The 23,428-nt window shown below is 38.3% G+C and overlaps 1 protein-coding gene across 1 annotated transcript in view; it reads left to right on the forward strand.

Moving 5' to 3' along the window:
• Bmx (BMX non-receptor tyrosine kinase) overlaps positions 1–23,094 on the forward strand; it is a 49,781-nt gene extending 26,687 nt beyond the window's left edge. Inside the window, exons 9-18 of the mRNA XM_048796370.1 lie at positions 44–123; positions 2,459–2,586; positions 6,278–6,352; positions 7,486–7,657; positions 8,823–9,039; positions 10,124–10,188; positions 11,561–11,679; positions 15,836–15,993; positions 19,215–19,321; positions 21,480–23,094. Of these exons, the coding sequence (XP_048652327.1) occupies positions 44–123; positions 2,459–2,586; positions 6,278–6,352; positions 7,486–7,657; positions 8,823–9,039; positions 10,124–10,188; positions 11,561–11,679; positions 15,836–15,993; positions 19,215–19,289 (1,089 nt within the window). The 3' untranslated portion in view covers positions 19,290–19,321; positions 21,480–23,094. The remainder of the gene's footprint in view (positions 1–43; positions 124–2,458; positions 2,587–6,277; positions 6,353–7,485; positions 7,658–8,822; positions 9,040–10,123; positions 10,189–11,560; positions 11,680–15,835; positions 15,994–19,214; positions 19,322–21,479) is intronic.
• Positions 23,095–23,428: the final 334 nt, after the last annotated feature.

Consider the following 23,428-nt stretch of genomic DNA (forward strand, 5'->3'; position numbering starts at 1 on the left):
AAAAAAAAAAAAAAAAACTATAAAAATAATCCTTCCTTTTCAGGGAAAAGAAGGTGCATTTATGGTTAGAAATTCCAGCCAGGTGGGAATGTACACGGTGTCCTTATTTAGTAAGGCTGTGAAGTAAGTATGATATAGATTTATTTCTCTTATCCTTCTGCATATGTTCTTTGAATAGGCTGATCACTTTGTCACATTTTAAGGTAAGACACCATCTATAAATTCTGAAATTTGGGGTCAAAGTATTTTTATTGAATGTGACCATTTGTAGTTGTCTTTTTTTTATTTAAATATTTTTTAGTTGATGAAGGACCTTTATTTTGTTTATTTTTATGTGGTGCTGAGAATCAAACCCAATGCCTCACATATGCTAGGCAAGCACTCTACCACTGAGCCACCACCCCAGCCCTGTTGTTGTCTTTTTACCCCCACTTTCAAGAGACTGTTCTCTGAGTGACCTCCTCCCTCCCACCCTAGACAATGGCAGAGTGCCCAGAGAACAACATGCCTCAGTAAATATTTATTAAAAGACTCAGAGGTGGTGACAGAATTAGAACAAATTATATTTCATGTGTCTATAATTATGTCAAAATAAATTATATTGTCATGTATAACTAAAAAGAACCAATTAAAAAAAAAGAGGTTCATGGGTGATTGCCTTTAGCTCAGGCCTAAGCTTAGAAAGAAAAAAATACACAATGGCAGCCCCACACTCTCAGCCCTAGCCACCTGCTGAGCTCGGAAAGCTACCCCAGTGTTCAGTTTTAAGTAAGCTTTTCTAATGAGGATCGAATCCAGTGCCTCATGCATGCTAGGTAAGCGCTCTACCTCTGAGCCACAACCCCAACCCATGTGTGGGATCCTTTTTTAACAGCTGAATTGAATGACCATTGGCCTCGGTGCTCTTCCTGGGTGCTCTACTCCACAGTGCTTACCTGTGTACTTATGATAATAAAGTGATAAAAAGTATTTTGAGAATTTTTTTTACAGAGTACTTATGTCCAATTGAGATAATAGGGTGTATCCTGAGTGACCACATGGCGTTTTCCAATGCCAGAAGTCATATCCGCAGTGTAGCTCCTATACTAGGATGCACACGATGTCAACTAAAACCAATGCAGTTAGTTAGAAGTGGGAGAAGACTGTGTTCACTGAGTGACCTCTGTGGCCCTCTGGCCTGGCAGTTTGGGCCAAATCTAATATCAGATGTTCTCCTATTCAAGCTTCTGAACTCCAGATTCATTTTTGAAGGGGGCCAGGTAGACAAATTAGCAAATAGATAAGAAATCAAATGAAAATAATCATGATCCATGAATATAGAAGCCTTCTTTATGAAACCTTGTCAGTGCACTTGAGGGAATTTCACACTGACACCAAGACCAGATTAGCCACTTGCAACAAAAAGGAGCACCCTTTTCTCCTTTTTATAATTGCAATTTTAAATAGGTTGGCATTCTAACAGCAATAACTCATTAACTGCTTCTTGTGGGTCATACACACACACACACACACACACACACACACAACCTCATCCAACACTAGACAACAACTAGAGGAAGTAGCTAGCAAGTGTTAGAACCAGATTAACAACCTGGTACTTGACCACAGTGCCATACTCTAAAATCTAAGACAATCATATTATTCCTGATTAGCCTAAATCAATGTGCATCAATTATCTATGATTTCTAAAAGGAGAGAAAAAGAAAAAAAAATGTTTTATATAGAAAAGGTACTGGGATTGTAGCTCAGTGGTGGAGCGCTTGCCTCGTAAGCATTGGGCACTGGGTTCAATCCTCAGCACCACATATAAATAAAATAAAGGTATTGTATCCGCCTACAACTAAAAATTAACAACAACAAAAAAGAATCAGGGCTTGTTGGATAAGGATGACTGTTAATCTTTCCTCCCTTCAGTCCATCAGAGCAGAATAAATATATATATATATAAAAGAAAAGGTATTAGTTTATATGAGGAATTAAAGGACATCTCCACCCACTCCATCCTATGTGCCTTACTCCCAAAATAATCTCCCATCCATGCTCTGGGGTGAGAAGACCCACAACCTAATCATCTTTGTCTCCCGGATTTTCATTTCTATTATTATCCTGAAAGAGAATTTATGCTCAGAAATGACCCTAAAGAACTGCAAGGCTCTTAATGATCAAAGAAATATTCTATTTTTATATTTACTATGGGAAGAACAGTCTGGAAAGTTGGAATTTAATTAGTCATGAATTTTGTGTGTGTACAAAGGATACATTAAGTTCAGAGAGCAGCCCTCTTCCATAATTACTGTCATGGATACCTTTGGAAAAACACCAGATGTCAGGACTGAGAAATCCACCCTGACTTCCTCTCCAAAATTTGCAAATGCATCCAAAATAATTATTTAACCACCATTTAATCAAGCCTCAATTGTTTGTTTGAAGTGTTGTAACAATCTTTTTTCCTTACTAGTGATAAAAAAGGAACTGTCAAACATTACCATGTGCATACAAATGCTGAAAATAAATTATACCTGGCAGAAAACTACTGTTTTGATTCCATACCAAAGCTTATTCATTATCATCAACACAATTCAGCAGGTAATTTACCTTTTATGGGTCCTTGTGGATAAACATCAATTTTCTTGGATACTACTGATCCTCCTAATACTCTTAATTATATAAGGAACCAAGAATGTAGGGGAAAATGCAACCCTTTGCCTACTGTCTTTCACTTACACTTCTTGAAGTATAACAGGATACATGCCATAATGCCGGCAAGAATAAAGTTGAGGGTAGTGTGTAGTGGTGCATGCCTGTAATCCCAGCAGCTCAGGAGGCTGAGGCAGGAGGATCGTGAGTTCAAAGCCAGCCTCAGCAACTTGGCGAGGCTCTAAGCAACTCAGTGAGACTCTGTCTCTAATAAAATACAAAATTGGTCTGGGGATGTGGCTCAGTGGTTGAGTGCCCCTGAGTTCAATCTCTGGTACTGCCCCCCCCCCCAAAAAAAAAAGAATAAAGTTGAGTGATTTGAGTGACTTAGAAGGATAAATTCTGTTTATAAAAATATTTGTTGGTTTTTGTTCCTTCCTATGGTAGCAAGTTGATTGTAAAATTCAAATATTAAGGAAATACGCATCATAGATAATCCCCATGAACAAATTAGTTTCAATTATGGCAGATGTTTTTATATGCTTACAAACACTTTTATTGATCATAAATATAAATCATATGTATAAACATTGCATTTTTATAGATATAAGATCATTTTCCATGTATTAAGCTTGTATTCATTCTTCACTATGTCTTTCTTTGTAAACACATGTAGCTTATTTTGTTCTATTTAACAGCTTCATAGAATTCTATTGTAGAGTTACCCTATACTTTATTCACATAGCCCTCTATTGATTACCAGTTGGATCATGTCCTATATTTGCACATTCCAATGGATATTTCATTGCACAGAGGTCTCATACTCTTAGTTGACTACTTCTATAGCCAATTCCTAGAAGTGGAATTTATAAGACAAAGGCTAAGAATATTTAAAGCTTGGAAATTGTTGAATGCTTTTCAGGAATGTAAAATCCCACAACAATTTCTCTCTCATCTTCCCCAACATTGGGTACTATTATTCATTTATAATTTTGCCTAATGGACTGGAGATTAAATATAAATAAGATGGAATGTGTATGTGTGTGTGTGTGTGTGTGTGTGTATGTATGTGTGTATCCCCTCTGTTTTCTAGAATAGTACCACTTAAGGATAGTGACTAGGAAATTTCCAACTATAAGTGCGTAACAATAAACCATGGGCTCAGCATTGGATTTGTGTTGCTGCATCTGACTTGGTTACATGATTAATAACCAAAATTAAAGCTAGAAGTAAATTTCTAGCTTTAATTTTGGTTATTATTTGCAATTTTCTTTTATCCAAATTTCTTATTTCAACTTGTAGTACCTCAAAAGTATCTTCTGAGAAAGGTATTATGTAAACAGACATCTTTATTTTTTTTTTATTTATTTTTTTTTTAATTTTTTTTATTGGTTGTTCAAAACATTATAAAGCTCTTGACATATCATATTTCATACATTAGATTCAAGTTGGTTATGAACTCCCAATTTTACCCCAAATACAGATTGCAGAATCACATCGGTTACACATCCACATTTTTACATAATGCCCTATTAGTAACTGTTGTATTCTGCTACCTTTCCTATCCTCTACCATCCCCCCTCCCTCCCCTCCCATCTTCTCTCTCTACCCCATCCACTGTAATTCATATTTCTCCTTGTTTATTTTCCCATTCCCCTCATAACCTCTTATATGTAATTTTGTATAACAATGAGGGTCTCCCTCCATTACCATGCAATTTCCCTTTTCTCTCCCTTTCCATCCCACCTCATGTATCTGTTTAATGTTAATCTTTTCTTCCTGCTCTTCCTCCCTGCTCTGTTCTTAGTTGCTCTCATTATATCAAAGAAGACATTTGGTATTTGTTTTTTAGGGATTGGCTAGCTTCACTAAGCATAATCTGCTCTAGTGCCATCCATTTCCCTGCAAATTCTATGATTTTGTCATTTTTTAGTGCTGCGTAATACTCCATGGTGTATAAATGCCACATTTTTTTTATCCATTCATCTATTGAAGGGCATCTGGGTTGGTTCCACAGTCTAGCAATTGTGAATTGTGCTGCTATGAACATCGATGTAGCAGTATCCCTGTAGTACGCTCTTTTAAGGTCTTCAGGGAAAAGTCCAAGAAGGGCAATAGCTGGGTCAAATGGTGGTTCCATTCCCAGCTTTCCCAGGAATCTCCATACTGCTTTCCAGATTGGCCGCACCAGTTTGCAGTCCCACCAGCAATGTACAAGAGTACCCTTTTCCCCACATCCTCTCCAGCACTTGTTGTTGTTTGACTTCATAATGGCTGCCAATCTTACTGGAGTGAGATGGTATCTTAGGGTGGTTTTGATTTGCATTTCTCTGACTGCTAGAGATGGTGAGCATTTTTTCATGTACTTGTTGATTGATTGTATGTCCTCCTCTGAGAAGTGTCTGTTCAGGTCTTTGGCCCATTTGTTGATTGGGTTATTTGTTTTCTTATTGTTTAATTTTTTGAGTTCTTTGTATACTCTGGATATTAGGGCTCTATCTGAAGTGTGAGGAGTAAAAATTTGTTCCCATGATGTAGGCTCCCTATTTACCTCTTTTATTGTTTCTCTTGCTGAGAGAAAACTTTTCAGTTTAAGTAAGTCCCATTTGTTGATTTTTGTTATCAACTTTTGTGCTATGGGTGTCCTATTACAGACATCTTTAAATGAATGATTCCACCTATAGGATACACAAGAAACTTTATAGGGGATAGGAAGAAGAGATTAAAATGTTTATTTAGAGTTTTTTTTAAGTCTCACTTTCTTAAGTTTTCTATTAATGTATTGTATGATTCACAGATAAGTGGATAAAGAAAATGTGGTAGATAAGCTGGGTGTGGTGGTACATGCCTGTAATCCCAGTGACTTGGGAGGCTAAGGCAGGAGAATTGCGAGTTCAAAGCCAGCCTCTGTAAAAACGAGGCCCTAAGCAACTCAGTGAGACCCTGTCTCTAAAGAAAATACAAAATAGGGCTGAGGATGTGGCTCAGTGGTTGAGTGCCCCTGAGTTCAATCCCCAGTACCAAAAAAAAAAAAAAAACCCAATAAATAAAAAACAACAACAACAAATGCCCAGAAAAAGGAAGAAAAATGAACTTGGAAAACACCCCAAATTTGAAAGAAGAATTGTTTACATTTTTGAATGGGTTCTTTCAAAGTACTGTAAAAATTATAATGATTTTAACCAAGCTTTACCATAATGCTATGTAAATTTAGTAACAGGCTTAATTTGGTAATAGGTTTAATTTTTTTAAAAAAAAGACAGGTGGTTTATTTTTTTTAATGTATACCCTTCCATATCATTGAAATGTTTGCCAAATGAATGTGCTGTTTGTACACATATTTAAGTGTAGGACTATAAGGAGACAGCAAAATAAAAATAGAAAAAATTTTAAAGTGAAAGATTCCATCAAGCTACTAATTTCGACAGATTTTTAAAAAATCACATTAAGCGATTTACTCTTAACTTTTGTTTTGGATTTAACCTAATCAGGTCAAGCAAATTAATACAATTACAAGATGAACATAGTCAGAACAGATTCTCTTTCTGCATCTCAACTACTCTGGAGAGAGAATAATTGTAAACTAATGCTATGTGAAGTGATATGATATGTGCAATGATATGATGCTATTTCATTGCAGGCATGATCACAAGGCTCCGCCACCCTGTGTCAACCAAGGCCAACAAGGTCCCAGTCTCTGTGTCCCTGGGAAGTGGTATGGATACACCTTTTGGCTCTTAAACTTCATTTCCCACCATTTTTGGTTGAAGCATAAATAGTTAACTAACTGGAAAAATGACGGAAGACAGGAAGGAAGGTCCTGTTCAGATTGTTCCAGGGAGGGCTTCAGCTCTGGAGATTGAGATTTCTTCTTCTTCTTCTTCTTTTTTTTTTAAGTTGTTGATAGACATTTATTTATTTATTTATTTATTTATTTATTTATTTATATGAGATTCTGAGACTTGAACCCAGTGCCTCACACATGCCAGGTGAGTGTGCTACTGCTGAGCCACAGCTTCAGCCCCTTGAGTCATTTCTTAAAACATTCTATCCACCCAACTGAAATCTGTACTCTCCCCAGCAATACCCAAAAGATTATCAAATTTTTCCTCTTATTTGATCCTACCATTATTCTCTAGCACCCCATTGCCTAGACTACAGTTTTATTAACAAAATTTAACAATATTTTACCAACTTAAGGGCATCTAACACATTTTGACACTGATTTCTCCAAGATGCTTCTGGTTGGTAGCATTTTACTCTAGGTTTTTCTTTTTCTTTCTTTTTTTTTTTTTTTTCTTTTTTTGATACTGGGGATTGAACCCAGGGGTGCTTAGCTGCTGAGGCACATCCCCAGTCCTTTTTATTTTGAGACAGGGTCTGACTAAATTGCAGAGGCTGACCTTGAACTTTTGATCCTCCTGCCTTAGCCTCCTGAGCTACTAAGATTAAACTTTCTTATTGGTAATTGCAGCTGCTTTAAGAACAGTGTTTTCCTGAGCGGTGTTATTTATGTGTGTCATAAGACCACATCATTAAAGATTTTTTTTTTTTTTTGAGTTACTGACTTAAATTTAAAAGTTTTGGCCAGGTGTGGTGGTGTACACCTGTAATCCCAGCAGCTCAGGATGCTGAAGCAGGAGAATGAAGAGTTCAAAGCCAGCCTCAGCAATTTAGTGAGGCCTTAAGCAACTTAATAAGACTCTGTCTCGAAGTACAAAAAGGGCAAGTTTTGTTGTTCTTCATATGTCAATATAAAAATCTCACTAAGGAGGAAATCACTTAGGAAGCTGTTGGTCCCAAAGCCTTCTGTACTCATCCTCAAGAGTGTCTGTCTTGCCTTCTTAGGAATTTGGGAACTGAAAAGAGAAGAGATCACCCTGTTGAAGGAGCTGGGAAGTGGCCAGTTTGGTGTGGTCCAGCTGGGCAAGTGGAAGGAACAGTATGACGTTGCCGTTAAGATGATCAAGGAGGGCTCCATGTCAGAAGATGAATTCTTTCAGGAGGCCCAGACCATGATGTAAGTTTCTTCTAAGGAATGACATTTTGGCTTTCATCACAGGAGGGCATTAGTACTCATGAGCCTGTCCCTAATATATGCAAGGCCTGAGCAAGTGTCCTCATGTCATAGAAATATTTAGAAGTTACAAGTTGAGCTAACAAACTTAAATAACAGTTTGTGCTGTTACTATTACTTTGACACATCATAAGAATTTGAACAACCTGATTTGAATTCAGAATTCTGACTCTACAGTGTGACCAGCCTTTGGTCCTCCAAATTCCACCCTTGCCCTTTCTCCTCCCATCCACAGGTAATTCAAGCAGACAGCATTCAGCCCAGGCTCCCTCCTGTCTCCAGAAACAACCATCTATTAGCTAATGATCTTAACTAGAGGTAGCAAGGTTCGCCCTTGAAGGGATAGACCCAAGGAGTATTCTGGAAGAAGCCTCAGGACTATATGGACAAGGGGTTCCAGAGTCCCAGCACCCCAAGAGTGGCTAAGAAAGGGATATACAGGCTGTGCAGGAAGGTCTCCTTCACACTGTGGCCTTTCTGATCCTTGAGGAGGTGCATGGTGGGATGAGGGACAGAGTGGTGCTACTACCCAGGACTAAGACGACACTGTAAAGTAATGTGCTACCACCAATATCCTTTTCCTTCTTGATACCTTCAATACAGTCTGGTAAAAATCCCTTCTCACCCTACTTTTTTTCTTTCCTGATAAATGAAGATTTCCTTCCTAATGAATCTAGATTCCAAGCATAATCCTCAGTTCTTAGCAACACAGCTCATCACTCGTGTGTGTGTGTGTGTGTGTGTGTGTGTGTGTGATGTACATAATTCACCCTCTTCTTGTCAACATGGTGAATCAGACTTTGTAAGGTAACCAATCCTCCAGGTTTACCTGGGACTTTCCTGGACGTACAACTGAAAGTTCTGTATCTCAGAAACCCCTCAGTCCCAGGCAAACCAGTGCAACTGATCCCTCTACTTTGGAGGAACCAAGTATCAGGGTATGAAAATAATATTATAGTAGAGGTTTTGTCAAAGATAATTGAAATTGCACATCCTAGCCTATTTCAGATTAAAAGCATATTTAAATTTTGTACTGACAATCCTTCTTTTTCAGGGCATCTGGAAAAATGGAGTAGAGCATTGAACTTTGAAAATCTGTTCTTTCCAGGAAACTCAACCATCCCAAGCTGGTTAAATTCTATGGAGTGTGTTCAAAGAAATATCCCATATACATAGTGACTGAATATATAACTAACGGCTGCTTGCTCAATTATCTGAAGAGTCATGGAAAAGAACTAGAACCCTCCCAGCTCTTAGAAATGTGCTATGATGTCTGTGAAGGCATGGCTTTCTTGGAGAGTCACCAATTCATACACCGGGACTTGGTAAGCTAAGCCACTGGAAGCTTGAAGAATGGAAAGGAAGTGTCCACCTCCAGGGATGGGCCACTCAGAAGGATAGCAAGGAGGGAATCCTCACTTTTACTTTGCTTACTTGTAACTTGTATAAGCACATAACACTTTTGTAATAAATATCATGACTTTAGAGCTGAGCATGTTGGTGCACGCCTATAATCCAGGCAACTTGGGAGGCTGAGGCAGTAGGATTGCAAGTTGGAGGCCAACTCAGCAACTTACTAAGGCCCAAGGCAACTTAGAACTTAGTGAGACTCTGTCTCAAAATAAAAAATGAAAAGGGCTGGGAATATAGCTCAGTGGTTAAGCACCCCTGGGTTCAATCCCTGATACAAAAAAAAAAGGAAATGAAATTTGTGGATTCTTGGGTTGGGATGGGAATGGAATGGAGAGCATTGTGGGTGGCATTACCTGAGGTCTATCTTTAGAGATGTTCTTGTGGTGCATACAAACATGCCATGCCTATCAGGCCAGTGTATTCATTCTATAAGTCGCTGGTGCAGTGTTTATATGACTTCAAAATATTTGTTAAAGTTCAGTATCCAGAGCACCTAGAAAATTTTCCTTTCTCCTTTGTAAGCTAATGTTGTGTGTTAAATATATACTTTCATATTGCTTGACAAGAATGGGTGCTGGGTGAAAATTCTTATGGGAAACACATTTGTATTTTGAAAAAATTGAAATTGCAAGGGAGAAAAAGACAACTTCAAAGCATTTGGAGCCTGGTATAGTGGTGCACGCCTGTAATCCCAGTGGCTCAGGAGGCTGAGGCAGGAGGATTGCAAGTTCAAAGCCAGCCTCAGGAACAGCAAAACATGAAGCAACTCAGTGAGACCCTATCTCTAAATAAAATACAAAAAAGGGCTGGTGATGTGGCTCAGTGGTCGAGTGCCCCTGAGTTCAACCCCCGGTACCCCCACAAAAAAGCATTTGGGGTTATTATAGGCAATATTAGATTTTGCCTAGAATTCTGCTGCAGCAGAAAAAAAGTGATTCTGATATCAGGAAATTCTTGGGCACTTTTATCACTCAGAGATTTGTTTTCCCTCCAAAGGCTGCTCGGAACTGCTTGGTGGACAGTGACCTGTCTGTGAAAGTCTCTGATTTTGGAATGACAAGGTAAGCCAATAATCAGGTTTTTTTGTTGTTGTTTTTCCTGATGTTTGATATTACAGTAGAGATTTCTAACATATTTTGCTGTGTAGCATTCTTATCGATTATATTCAATTTTTTGACTTCTGAAATTTTCTTTCTCTTATTTTCTCTAGTTGAGTCATTTTGTTTGTGTACTAGGGTTTCTTTTTATTTTTTAAATTTTTTAGATGTATTGACCTTTATTTTATTCATTTATTTATATGTGATGCTGAGATTCGAATCCAGCACCTCACACATGCTAGCCAAGTGTTCTGCCACTAAGCCACAGCCTCAGTCCCTGTACTAGAGTTTTTTTTTGTGTGTGTGTGTGAGCAAATACATGGTATTCCTTCTGCTAATTATATAAATAATATGTATATATTATAAGAAATATAGCATTAGTATGTAAAGTTAAAAGTAGAGTCTACCCCAAGTCCTCCCAACCGTTTCAGCAATTTAGCAAGGCCCTAAACAACTCAGTGAGACCCTGTTTCAAAATACAAAATAAAAAGGGCTGGGGATGTGGCTCAGTGGTTAAGCTCCCCTGCGTTCAATACGTAATACCAGAAAAAAGATCAGAAAATACAAGCAAAAGTATACCTTGAGAGATAGAATTACAGTCATCTTCAGGGTGGGATTCCGAGTGATTTTTTTCATTTGTCTATTTTTGTGTTTTCCCCTATTTACCACTTTTCATTCATGTTTTGCTATTTTCAAAGTTACATTTTCTAAATACTTGCAAATCATGAGAAGCCTTTAATTAAACGGACACATGGAAAGGAAAGCAAAAGAAAACCAGGACATTCAGCTAAGATTCTGGATGCCCTTCACCAGCCTATTCCACCACACAGGCAATAGTGGCCAGCAGAGGTTGTTTTAGTCAGCTTTTTTGCAGCTGCAACTAAAAGACCCAACCAGAACAATTATAAAGGAGAAAAAGTTTGTTTATGGACTCACAGTTTCAGGGGTCTCAATGCATAGACAGCAGGCTCCATTCCTTGGGGGAGAACATCATGGCGGTAGAGTGTGGCAGAGAGAAGCAGCTCTCGTGATGATCAGGAAGCAGAGAGCAAGACTCCACTCTCCAGATACAAAATATATATCCCAAAGCCATGCCCCCAATGCCCCACCTCCTCCAGCAACACCCCACCTGCTTCCAGTCACCACCCAGTTAATCCCATCAGGCGTTAATTCACGGATTGGGTTAAGGCTCTCACAGTCGGATCATTTCTCCTCTGAACCTTCTTACATTGTCTCACATGTGAGCTCTTGGGGGATACCACATCTATACCATAACAGAGGTCTTCCCATTTTGCATCACCATGTACTTAATGTCTGTGTTGATGTTTCCCCCTAGGTATGTTCTTGATGACCAGTATGTGAGCTCAGTAGGAACAAAGTTTCCAGTCAAGTGGTCAGCCCCAGAGGTGTTTCACTACTTCAAATACAGCAGCAAGTCAGACGTATGGGCATTTGGTAAGGAAGTGGCCACACAGGACCTGGCCCTGTTTCATAAGCTGGCTTCCACAACAGGAAACCACAAGAGCAACAACATCCATTTTAAAGAGGCCATTTTACAAAATTATACATATGGCTTGAGACAAGCAAGAAATTGAAGAAGATGACTTACCTTCTTAGGTCGGGTGTTAGGATGTCCTGTGCACATCGCATAATTTGCATCCTCCTTACATTTTTTCATAGAGTCAAAGGGGATAAAAACTCTCCCAATGAAGATTTCAAACATTTTTTAAAGGAGTCATTAAAAACTAAACCTGAGTTTGCTTAAAATCCAGAAAGTTGAAAGACTTAAGATGGAGTCATTTTCTGTATGAAAGTAACTGATAACTATTCCCTTCTGAATAGACCAATTCTTTGGGCATCCCTAATGGAAGCATCAGACATGACTCAGCACTTTCTTCAGCTTGGTATTAGCTTTTCATCACTATAACATATATCTCAGATAATCAACTTATAAATAGGAAAGGTTTGTTTTGGCTCACAGTCTTGGAGGTTCTTGTCCATGATCAATTGGCTTCATGGCTTTTGGGCCTGTGGTGAGGCAGCACATGGTGGAGCAAAGCTGCTCACCTCATAGCCAGGAAGCAAAAAAGAGAAGAGGGGCTAGAGTTATGGCTCGGTGGTAGACTGCTTGCCTGTCATGTGAGAGGCACTGGGTTCGATTCTCAGCACCACATATAAATAAATAAATAAATATCCATCAATGACTAATAAAAAAATTTAAGGGAAAAAAAAAAGAGAAGAAGAGGAGGAGCAGGGGACCCACTAGCCCCTTTAAGGGCACACTCCCAAGAACCTAAAGACTTTCCACTAAGCCCCACCTTTTAAAGTGTCCACACCTCCCAATAGCATCAACCTGGGGACCAAGCCTTTGACATATGGTCTTTGGAGGACATTCAAGACCCAAACAAGAGCAAGTTCAGTCCTCATTTCAAGTAGTCTCCTCTCCTTGTTAAAATTCGTAGTTTAGATTGGGGGCAGGAAAAAAAACAGGTGGCCTATTTCTGTAAATAGTTTTTTGGTTGTTGTTATTGTTGTTGTTGTTGAACCAGAGATTGAACCTAGGGGCACTTAACCACTGAGCCACATCCCCAGACCTTTTTAAAAAATATTTTTATTTACAGACAGGGTGTCACTAAGTTGCTTATGGCCTTGATAAATTATTGAGGCTGGCCTTGAACTCACAATCCTCTTGCCTCAGCTTCCTAAGCCACTGGGATTTCAGGTGTGTACCACTATGCCCACCTGTAAATAAAGTTTTATTGGTACACAGCCATGGCCATTTAATTCCACATTGTCTGTGACTGATTTCATGCTACAACAGCAGAGGAGAGTAGTTGCCACAGAGGCCACATGACTCACAAAGCTTAAAGTGTTTATTAGGCAGCCCTTTACATAAGAAGTTTGTTAACTCCTATTTTATTAAAATATCTATATTAAAATTTAGTGGTAGAGTGCTTGCCTGGCATGTTCAAGGACCTGGCTTCAATCCCTAGCACTAAAAAAAAAAAATTGGTAAAGGTAATTAGGAAAGGGAATCAATTCTTGTGACTCTATGAATTTTGATTTTTTTTTTTAATGTGATGAGAATGTCAGCACTGTTTTCAATCACTGTCAGATGGGGTCCAGGATAAGTAATCTAAATTATCATAAAATTATAAAACATATTAAATATGACAGACCTATTTCATGCCTGTCTTAGTTCATAAGTGCAATTTGACTTACTGCTTAATACTTGCAAGATGGTCCCCCAAAAGAAACATTTCATTAGTCATTTATTTTTCTATGAGACACAGGTTTTTGGGTTTTTTTTTTTTTGGGGGGGGGTACTGGGAATTGAACCCAGGGTGCTCAAGCACTGAGCCACGTCCCCAGCCCAATTTTTATTTTTTATTTTGAGACAAGGTCTTGCTAAGTTGCCTAGGGCCTTGCTAAAGTTGCTGAGGCCATTCTTGAATTCACAATCCTCCTGCCTTAGCCTCCTAAGTTGTTGGGTATGTGACAACATTTTTAAAAATAACTATTCCCTTTGGATATTTGGCATTGTTCATTGGAAAAAAAATCCAATATACACAGAAAAGAAAAATCATGAAGCTAGCATTTTGCTGAATAGTTAATGTCATTTTTGTATTGATTAAATTTTGTACCTTGTTGTCAAAATTAGTTTCAATGTCCACACATCAGTTGATATGTCTAATAAATGATATCTTAAAAATCAGCACTATCATTTAATAGTTTTAACTTGGTTTTGGCCAAAACTCAGCCTATCCAGCCTGAGTATTCACTTTTTGCAACAAAATTTGGCTCTAGATATTTCCTGGCTGCTTACAAACAATAATCCATTCTTCGTTTTTCCCAGGGTCGATATACAAAATGAATCAGGACCTCTGAAAGCAGTTCCCAAAGAGTAGCCCCACTGATTTTTTTTAGCAGTGATGTTAACCTTGAAATAAATGTTTAGACTTCCAAAGAGAAGGTTGTGAGGGATCAGCACTCTCCTGGATAGTTGTTTTAGAATGTGTTTTTTTTCTTTTTTTTTTTTTTAAAGAGGAGTCACACTGGGCATGTGGCTCAGTGGTTAAGCGCCCCTGGGTTCAATTCCTGGTACCAAAAAAAGAGTCACAACAACTTAAAAGATTGCTTTATTTATACATATCTTACCAAAANAAAAAAAAAAAAAAAAAAAAAACTGTAACCTTAAAATAAAAAAAAGAGTTAGTATCTCAGTTATGGCTTTAGAACAATTTTCTTCCTTCTGGTTTTCCAAGGTTTTGAATTTGGCAGAATGTTGAAATTCTCTGTCCTTAGACAGAACAGCACTATTCAGACAGCACTTAAAATGTCCTGGAAGACTTTCAAGTATACTGCATGCCATATTCTACTGAATCTTCATGGCAAGTTCATGTGGTGTAAATACTCTTTTATACGCGGGGAAACTGAGGCTGGGAGCGACTAAGGAATCTACCCAGCCTATATAAGTGGCAGAACTTGGCTTAAAAGTTCTGACAGAGCCAGATGATGGTGGCACACTCCTTTAATCCCAGTGGCTCTGGAGGCTGAGGCAGTAGGATAGCAAGTTCAAGACCAGCCTCAGCAATTAGCAAGGCCCTAAATTACTTAATATGACCCTGTCTCAAAATAAAAAATAAAAAGGTTTGGGGATGTGGCTCAGTGGTTAAGGACTCCTGGGTTTAATCCCTGGTATCAAAAAAAAAAAAAAAGTTCTGACTGATTTCAAATGCCACCGTCTTGAAATGCCACCCTCTTGGCCATCATGACCAGAACTCGGTTTCTTAATGTGGAGTCCACATGCCCTGAAGGATTGTGAACACCCTGAAATTGAACACAAAAATGCTGAAGGGAAAGGCAGTGGCGAGAGAAGGGGAACATCATCAATGATTTTATCTTTTTTAATTGTTTTGGTATCAGGGATTGAACTCGGGGGCACTCAACCACTGAGCTACATCCTCAGCCCTATTTTGTATTCTATTTAGAGACAGGGTCTCCCTGAGTTGCTTAGCACCTTGCTTAGTTGCTAAGGCTGGCTTTGAACTCATGATTCTCCTGCCTCAGCCTCCTGAGCCGCTGGGATTACAGGTGTGTGCCACTGTGCTTGGCTGATTTTATCTTTAATTCCTCTGAAAGGTAATTCGTGCAATGAAGTTGTTGCACATAACCATCAAAGCAGAGAAAGAGAGGGTGAGGACTTCAATTGATTACTCATAAAGGTTGGGGCCAGGGCTCCCTACACAGGTTGTTGTCACTATGAGCGGAATGAGGCCTCAGCTGCTTGCCTGGAAAGGCCCAAGAACCTTGGCCCCAAGTGGCCTCCTCCGCACTGCCCTTGCCATTCAATCTTTTTCCAACAAGCACAGTTAGACTGATCTCATGGGATGGGGGAAGAGACCTTGGGCTCCAGAAATGAAGGCACAGTCCCACCCTCCATGCCTGCCCTTTTCCCTAGGACTCACTCCCAGGGATCCCTGGCTCTGATCATGGCCTTCTGTACCTGGATGTGAAGCTAATTCACACTCTGTGCCTTCTCACGTTGACTCTTTGTTTTTTTGGTCTTGTTTTGTTTTTGTCTATTGACCACCCCTTGGGTGTGGTGCAGGGATCCTGATGTGGGAGGTGTTCAGCCTGGGGAAGCAGCCCTATGACTTGTATGACAACTCCCAGGTGGTCGTGAAGGTCTCCCAGGGCCATAGGCTCTACCAGCCACAACTGGCGTCGGACACCATCTACCAGATCATGTACAGCTGCTGGCATGAGGCAAGTACACCCACGAGTAAGCTGGAAGGGGTCCCGAGTGCATCCAGGGTGGTTGCTGTATCACCACTGGGACAAAATTTTTTCAGGGAAAGCACTTGCTAGATAGAGAAGAGGTGGAAATGGCTCCTGACTTCTGTTTTCAAACGGTTGAGATCTAAACCAAGCAGTTCAGGTGCTGATAATTTACTGAAAGACTTGTGTCCAGCACTATACTAAGAACTTTATAAATTAAAAAAAAATTTTTTTGGGGGGCGGTACTGGGGATTGAACACAGGGGCATTCGATACTGAGCCACATCCCCAGCCCTATTTTGTATTTTATTTAGAGACAGGGTCTCACTGAGTTGCTGAGCGCGTCACCACTGCTCCAAACATAGTGCTTGGTGCATGGCTGCTTTGCAATTATATGTGCAATAATAATAACAAACAGAAAGTACTGACTGTATACCAGGTACAGTTCTAAGGACTCGATAGTAATTTATCCAATCCATACAATAATCCTTTGAGGAAAGTACTATTTTACAGTGGAGCACCGAGATGTTAGGAGGCTTGCAACTACTGAGTGATTATATCCTATAACAATATTTTATCACATAGCCTTAAATGCTTTCCTAGAACGTGGGAACTTTGTAGTTCCCCACCCTATGCCACTTGGACTAGTACGTAAATTTCCCCTACCCTTTCCTACCCCAAAATTCAGTCCAAGAGTCTCAGGCTGCACTAAAGGGTCAGACCACTCACAACTAGGCTGACTTACTGCTGTCACCTGTCTGAATAAGAAGAACAGAAAAGGGTTTTTCGGACGAAGCTGGGCACCTCCTGGGCCTCCCAACTCTAGCTCCTGGGAATATGACTGGCCCATCAGATAGACAGGGGCTCTAAATAGGGAGGAATTGCCTGCTTCTCATGGTTGGTCCATGAAAATATGAGTTATGACAGAATCTATGAAGGGGATTGCACAGAGACAATACCCAGTTAAAGATTCTGCATATGGTGAGTAGATTTTAGAGATTTGGGTTCCCCCTCTTTTTTAATATTTTACTTTGCAACTTTTCAAATCATAAAAAGATTAAAGAACATTCAAATATTTCATTAGATTCTGATTTATCCTTCTGGGAATTCCTTGTGCAAAAAATGGCTGTGTGTTTCCCTTTTTTTCTTACAAAGAAGTAGCATATGCGTTATTCTTCACAGGGGTTGCCCTGCTAGCAATGGAGGTGAATATCTGTTTCTGTCACCAATGGAGATCGTTATCAACTTTCAAATTTTTGTTAATCTGATGATGAAAAATGGCATTTTAGTATAGCTTTAACATGTATATCTTTAATTATGAATGAGGTTGAGCCTCTTTTCATATATTTAAGGGTAATTTTTATATCTTTCTTTTTAAATTTATTTTTTAGCTTTAGATGGACACAATATCTTTATTTTATTTTTATGTGGTGCTGAGGATTGAACCCAGTGCCTCACGCATGCCAGGCGAGCGCGTTACTACTTGAGCCTTATCCCCAGCCCCTCATTTATATATCTTTCTGAGACCCATAAATCCCGTTTTTTTCTATCAGGTGTTAATGATTTCTTTATAAATCAGGCATATTAATTTTTGTCTGAGATATAAGCTGTATTTTCAAATATTTCCTCTCAGTTTTTCAGCTATATTTTGATTTAAGTGTTTTTGTTTGTTTGTTTGTTTGTTTTGGCCATGCAAACATCTTTTTAAATATAGCTGAATATGTCAATATTTGCTTTTATTGCTTCTGAAAATTAAGTCATAGTCATATAGTCTTTCCCACACCCAAATTATAATGGAATTTGCTCAGATTTTCCTCTAATACTTTTCATTATTTTTTATTTAAGTCTCTGATCTAGTTTGTGTCTGTTATGCTATACAGTATGAAGTTTGGCTCCAAGTGTATTGTTTTAAATGTTTATTCAGTTGTTGGAAGCACTATTTATCAAAAGACCATCTTATCCCCAGAGATGAGATACCACCTTAATTGTAGTGAAATGCCACCCTAATGTTACTCTAAATTTACATATATATATATTTAGATTTATTTCAGGACTTCCTCTTCTGTTCTTTGTTCTCTCCATTCGTGTGGTAGCACCACATTGTTTTAAATATCTAGAGACTGGACAATGTTTTAATACTGGGTAGGCTAACACACCACCCCTCCCCACATTAATCACCTTTTTCTATAGTTTCCTAGCCATTTTGCATATTTTAACAATCTATGAACCAAAGAATCAATTTGTTTAGCTTGAAACAAACTCTTTCATATTTGTTAGGAAACTGTATTTCATTTGAGAAACTTGACATCTTTATAATACCGACATGACTCATTCTAGAACATATGTATTTTTCAGCAGTGTTTTAAAGCTTTCCTCATTGGGGAGGGGAAGTACATTTTTAAGTATTTCATTTTGATGATGTTGCTATTAGAAATGGAGTTTTCTCAGGGGCTGGGGATGGGGCTCAGCAGTAGAGTGTTCACCTAGCATGTGTGAAGTGCTGGGTTTGATCCTCAGCACCACATAAAAATAAGTAAATAAAAAATAAAGGTATTGTGTCCAACTACAACTAAAACAAAATATTAAAAAAAAAAAGAAATAGAGTTTTCTGTGATATCTTTTAACTGGTCATTGTAGGTATATGTGAAGGTTATTGATTTTGTATCTTAATTTTATATCCTGCTCTCCTGGTACATTCCTTTATCACTTGAGTTGGTTCTATCATTGATCCTTTTGGGTTTTCCAGGCACACAATTATGTCTATGTGAAAAAATAATAATTTTCCTTTTTCAATTTATGAGGCTGTAGTTTTTTTTTTTTTTTTTAACTAGGGATTGAACCAGGGGTGTTCAACCACAAAGCTACATCCCCAGCTCTTTTTTACATTTTATTTAGAGACAGGGTGTCCCTGAATTGCTTAGGGCCTTACTAAGTTGCTGAGGCTGGCTTTGAACTTGCAATTCTCCTGCCTCGGCCTCCTGAGCCATTGGGATTATAGGCCTTTAAGTGTTTTCACATTCTAATATCTTCAACATGATGTTCAGAGTGATGGATATAGCAGGCCCCTTGCCTTGTTCCTTACCAGAAATATCTATGGCTTTCACATTTCAAAAGTTATTAGCTTTAGGACTTAAGTATAAATATTTGATTTTTTAAAGTTTTTAATTATAACTTTCACTATCTAAAATATTGGATATTTCTTTTATTTAGCTTCCAGAAAAGCGCCCCACATTTCAGCAACTCCTATCTTCCATCGAACCACTTCGGGAAAAAGACAAGCCTTGAAGAAGAAATTAGAAGTGCTGATGAGAATGAACGTAAATATTGGCCAACATTTTCATTCTTTAAAAGGAAATTAGCAGGGCTGGGACTGGGGCTCAGTGGTAGAGCGCTTGCCTAGCATGTGTGAGGCACTGGGTTCGATCCTCAGCACCACATAAAATGAATAAATAAAACAAAGATATTGTGTTCATCTACAACTAAAAAATATTGAACAGAAGAAAAGTAGCAAGTCCCAATGTAATTTAGCTAGTTCTTAATAGCATTCTGCATGCTGTTTGTCTGTTTATATTGTCTAGAAATGAGTAAGATAGGAAATAAAAAATTTCCTTGAAATGTAGGTCAAATTAGTAATTTCCTTTATGCTGCTTTTATTGTAACACTTCCCAGTCTGTAGCAGAAGTACATTTTCATATTGCAATATGGAGAGAGTGTGTAGCATGTGTCAAGATTGGGTAGAATTGAAAAATTATTTGTTAGATACTTGTTCTTTTCTTTCTGTTGTCATTATGATAATTAAATATAGTATCAGGTGCAGAAATGTGGACATTTGCCTTTGTAAGTCAGTGGTCTCAAACTTTAGCATGCATGAGAATTAAATGGAGAGTTTATTAAACACAGATTTCTAGGAACAGCCCCAGAGATTCTGATAGAGCAGGCCCGAGTGCAGCCTGTAAATCTGTATTTTTTCACAAGCTCCCAGACATTGCTAATGCTGTCATTTGAATTACCCGAGTGCACCTCATTTTGTGGTAGGGCATTGTTTTGTGGTCCATGATTCAATCCAAATGGCACAACTGTCTTCTGATATCCAGATTAGAATACCGATTGTTATACTCTGGTTTCTCTTCAGATCGTATAAATCTTTCGCCTTTTTAGAATACCGATTGTTTACCTCATGTATACACATATAAAACTAAAGTTAAATAATATTATTCAACAATATATTAAACGTGTTTCACATAGAGCAAATTTTAAAAGATGCTAAGGTACAATTTGATATCTTTTTCCTTAACTTTAGCCTTAACCTTGACTATGATCAATCACAACTCAGTGAAACCAGGGTCTTTTTCTAAAATTGATGCTTTTGAATCATTTTACATTCTTGAATTTGGAGCTCTGGGGCTTTTGGCTTGTTTGACAGCTGAAGTTTCAATTTCAGTCTTGGATCTTAACACAAAGATGCAGAAGTACTATTTTAGCTTCTTGTGGCTATTATAAAGGGTATTTCTTAATTTTAGAATGTTTATGGGAATGTCCTACTTTGCAATCTGCTGCTGACTCCATTAGGGTTGTTTTTGTTGTTATTTTTTTTTTACTTATTTATGGACCTTTATTTTATTCATTTATTTATATGCAGTGCTGAGAATCAAACCCAGTGCCTCACACATATCAGGTAAGTTCTCCACCACTGAGTCACAACCCCAGCTCTAGTTTTTTTTTTTTTTAGTATCTTTTGGAATATTTCATTGTCTTTTCTGTATTATCAAGAAGGGAGAAAGGAATGCTATACGGGGCACTATTTAAAAAAGCAAAAAACTCCAATTAAACCCTACTGTTATTTTTCAGATAAAAATTAATACTCTCCCTTAAGAGACATCCTGTTTACTCCCTCACCCACCAGATAGCTCAAATGTTCTCTCTTACTTATTCATTTATTGACATTTAATTAATGATTCATTTATTTCAACAGAAAATTTACATTTGAGGCTGGGGCTCAGTGGTAGAGCGCTTGCTTAGCATGTGTGAGGCACTGCGTTCAATCCTCAGCACCACATAAAAATAAACAAATAAAATAAAGGCATGCTGTCTATCAGTGAATTAAAAAAATTTTTTTTTAAAGAAAATTAAGGCCAGGTGCATGCCTGTAATCCCAGTGGCTCAGGAGGTGGAGGCAGGAGGATCACGAGTTCAGCCTCAACAATTTAGCGAGGTGCTTAGTAACTCAGTGAGACCCTGTCTCTAATAAAATACAAAATAGGGCTGGGGACGTGGCTCAGTGGTTGAGTGCCCCTGAGCTCAATCCCCCCCAAAAAGAAAATTAACATTTGATCAACATCTATTTTGAATAGAGGTACACAAATCTCAATATATAATGAAATGTACTTTAAAAATAATCACCATGTCATTTATACATTCATTCATTTACTCCTTTATTTTGTAATTGCTGTGTGCCCCATTCTTTCCTACCCACAGGAAGAGAAGGAACAAGTGACACAATCCTGCCTTCTCCATGAGCCTGCAGACCAGTGGGAACCTGCATCATAGACCGTTAATCTTTGTTTTTGGTCTCCCTCTTGATTGTTTTCCTTTATTGTCCTTATTTTTGTGTATTTGATCTTTTAAAAAATAATCTGCTTTATAACAAAAGTAGTACATGCTTGTTGCAAAATTCAAACAATACAGAATTGTTTACTATGAAAAGAGAATAAAGCTTTGCTTAGAAGCCTGACTCCTGAAACCAAGTCAAGCAAGAATTTAAGGTACCACTAGAGGCTTACCAGAAAATAAGTCCAAGAGGAGCAAAACAAACAAACAAACAAAAAACCCCAAAACCCCCCAAAACAAAAAACAACAAAACTTCATATATCTAAAAAATACATAATGACTTTTAAAATGTGGTTTAATTGTGTTTTGTGGTGATATGCAGCATTCATGGTTATAATTTTAAACAGAAGTCTGCCCACATTCTCAGGGGAGTAAAGAAAAAGGCATAGACTTCTTTGCTAAGAAACTTTCCCAAAGGGCAAGCCAAAGAGCAACTTCAGAGAAGAGATTTTCTAGATGAAGTCCAAAAGTCTTTTTTTTTTTTTTTAAAGAAAGAGTGAGAGAGAGAGTGAGAGAATTTTTTAATATTTATTTTTTAGTTCTTGGTGGACACAACATCTTCGTTTGTATGTGGTGCTGAGGATTGAACCCGGGCCGCACGCATGCCAGACAAGCGCGCTACCACTTGAGCCACATCCCCAGCCCCAAGTCCAAAAGTCTTGGTGAGCTTTTTCGGATCTGCTAAAAGTGAAATGCAAAGTCAAGAGAGTCTAGCAAAATCCATATCATATCTGCTTGAATTAATCAAGAGAAAGATTCTAACATAGTAGACTTATAAATTTGAGTTTCTCAATTTTGATTCTGACTCTGACTCTTAAGTGAATGAGGAGAGATTGGACCTAAGGCCCCATCTTTACTTAATGGGGAAAGCATGGCTTTCAAATGAGGGAGAATAATTCATTGACAGACATCAGGGGAGAAGAAGGTAGCATCTGCCCTTTTTGCTTTGATTACTTTTCTACCAACCCCAATCCATAAAAAATAATTAAATTCCTAGGAAGTAAACACTTAGTGAATGTCTTCTGATTCTGTAAACAGATGTTCCTTCTGTCTCTGAACTCCATGATGGCTTGTTCACATTCATAATTTCATTTAACCCTTGCTTCCTTAGTCAGCAAAGTTTGCCTGGAAAAGGCCCTGTGAGCTGGGCATGGTGGTGCATTCCTGTAATCCCAGCAACTCAGGAGGCTGAGGCAGGAGGATCACAAGTTTCAGACCAGCCTCAGTAGTTTAGTGAGGGCTTAGCAATTTAGAGAGATCCTGTCTCCAAAAAAAATTTTTTTTAAAGGGCTGAGAATATGGCTCAGTGGTAAAACAGTCCAATCCTTAGTACCCCTCCCCGCCAAAAAATAAACAAGGCTTTGTGAACTGTACCATCTCTGAGTCAACTACCCAACACTGTTTTGTAGCATGAAAGTAACCCTAGACAATATGAAAATGAATGGATGTAATTGGATTCCAATAAAACCTCATTTATGGACAATGAAATATGAATTGCCTATTATTTTTATGTGTCATGAAATATCATTCTACTCTTCCTGCAGCCATTCAAAAATACAAAAGTCATTCCTAACTCTGGCCATAGGAAGGCAGATGATGGGTGGGATTTGGCTCACAGGTCACAGTTTGCCAATTCACATCCTAGACTCAGTGTAAGACCCTCTTTGTAGAGTCTCCATCCTCTTAGAGGATCTATTGTACAAAGGACCACAAAGCTTCACCTGGGGGGCAAAGTGAGAACGGCACTGGTGAAAACCCCAAAATCAAGTAGGGAAATCAGCAGGTTTTTCTAAATTCTGAGTTACAGCTGAACATTA

This window comes from Marmota marmota, unplaced genomic scaffold (assembly GCF_001458135.2).
Source record: "Marmota marmota marmota unplaced genomic scaffold, marMar, whole genome shotgun sequence".
NCBI classification, from domain to species: domain Eukaryota; kingdom Metazoa; phylum Chordata; class Mammalia; order Rodentia; family Sciuridae; genus Marmota; species Marmota marmota.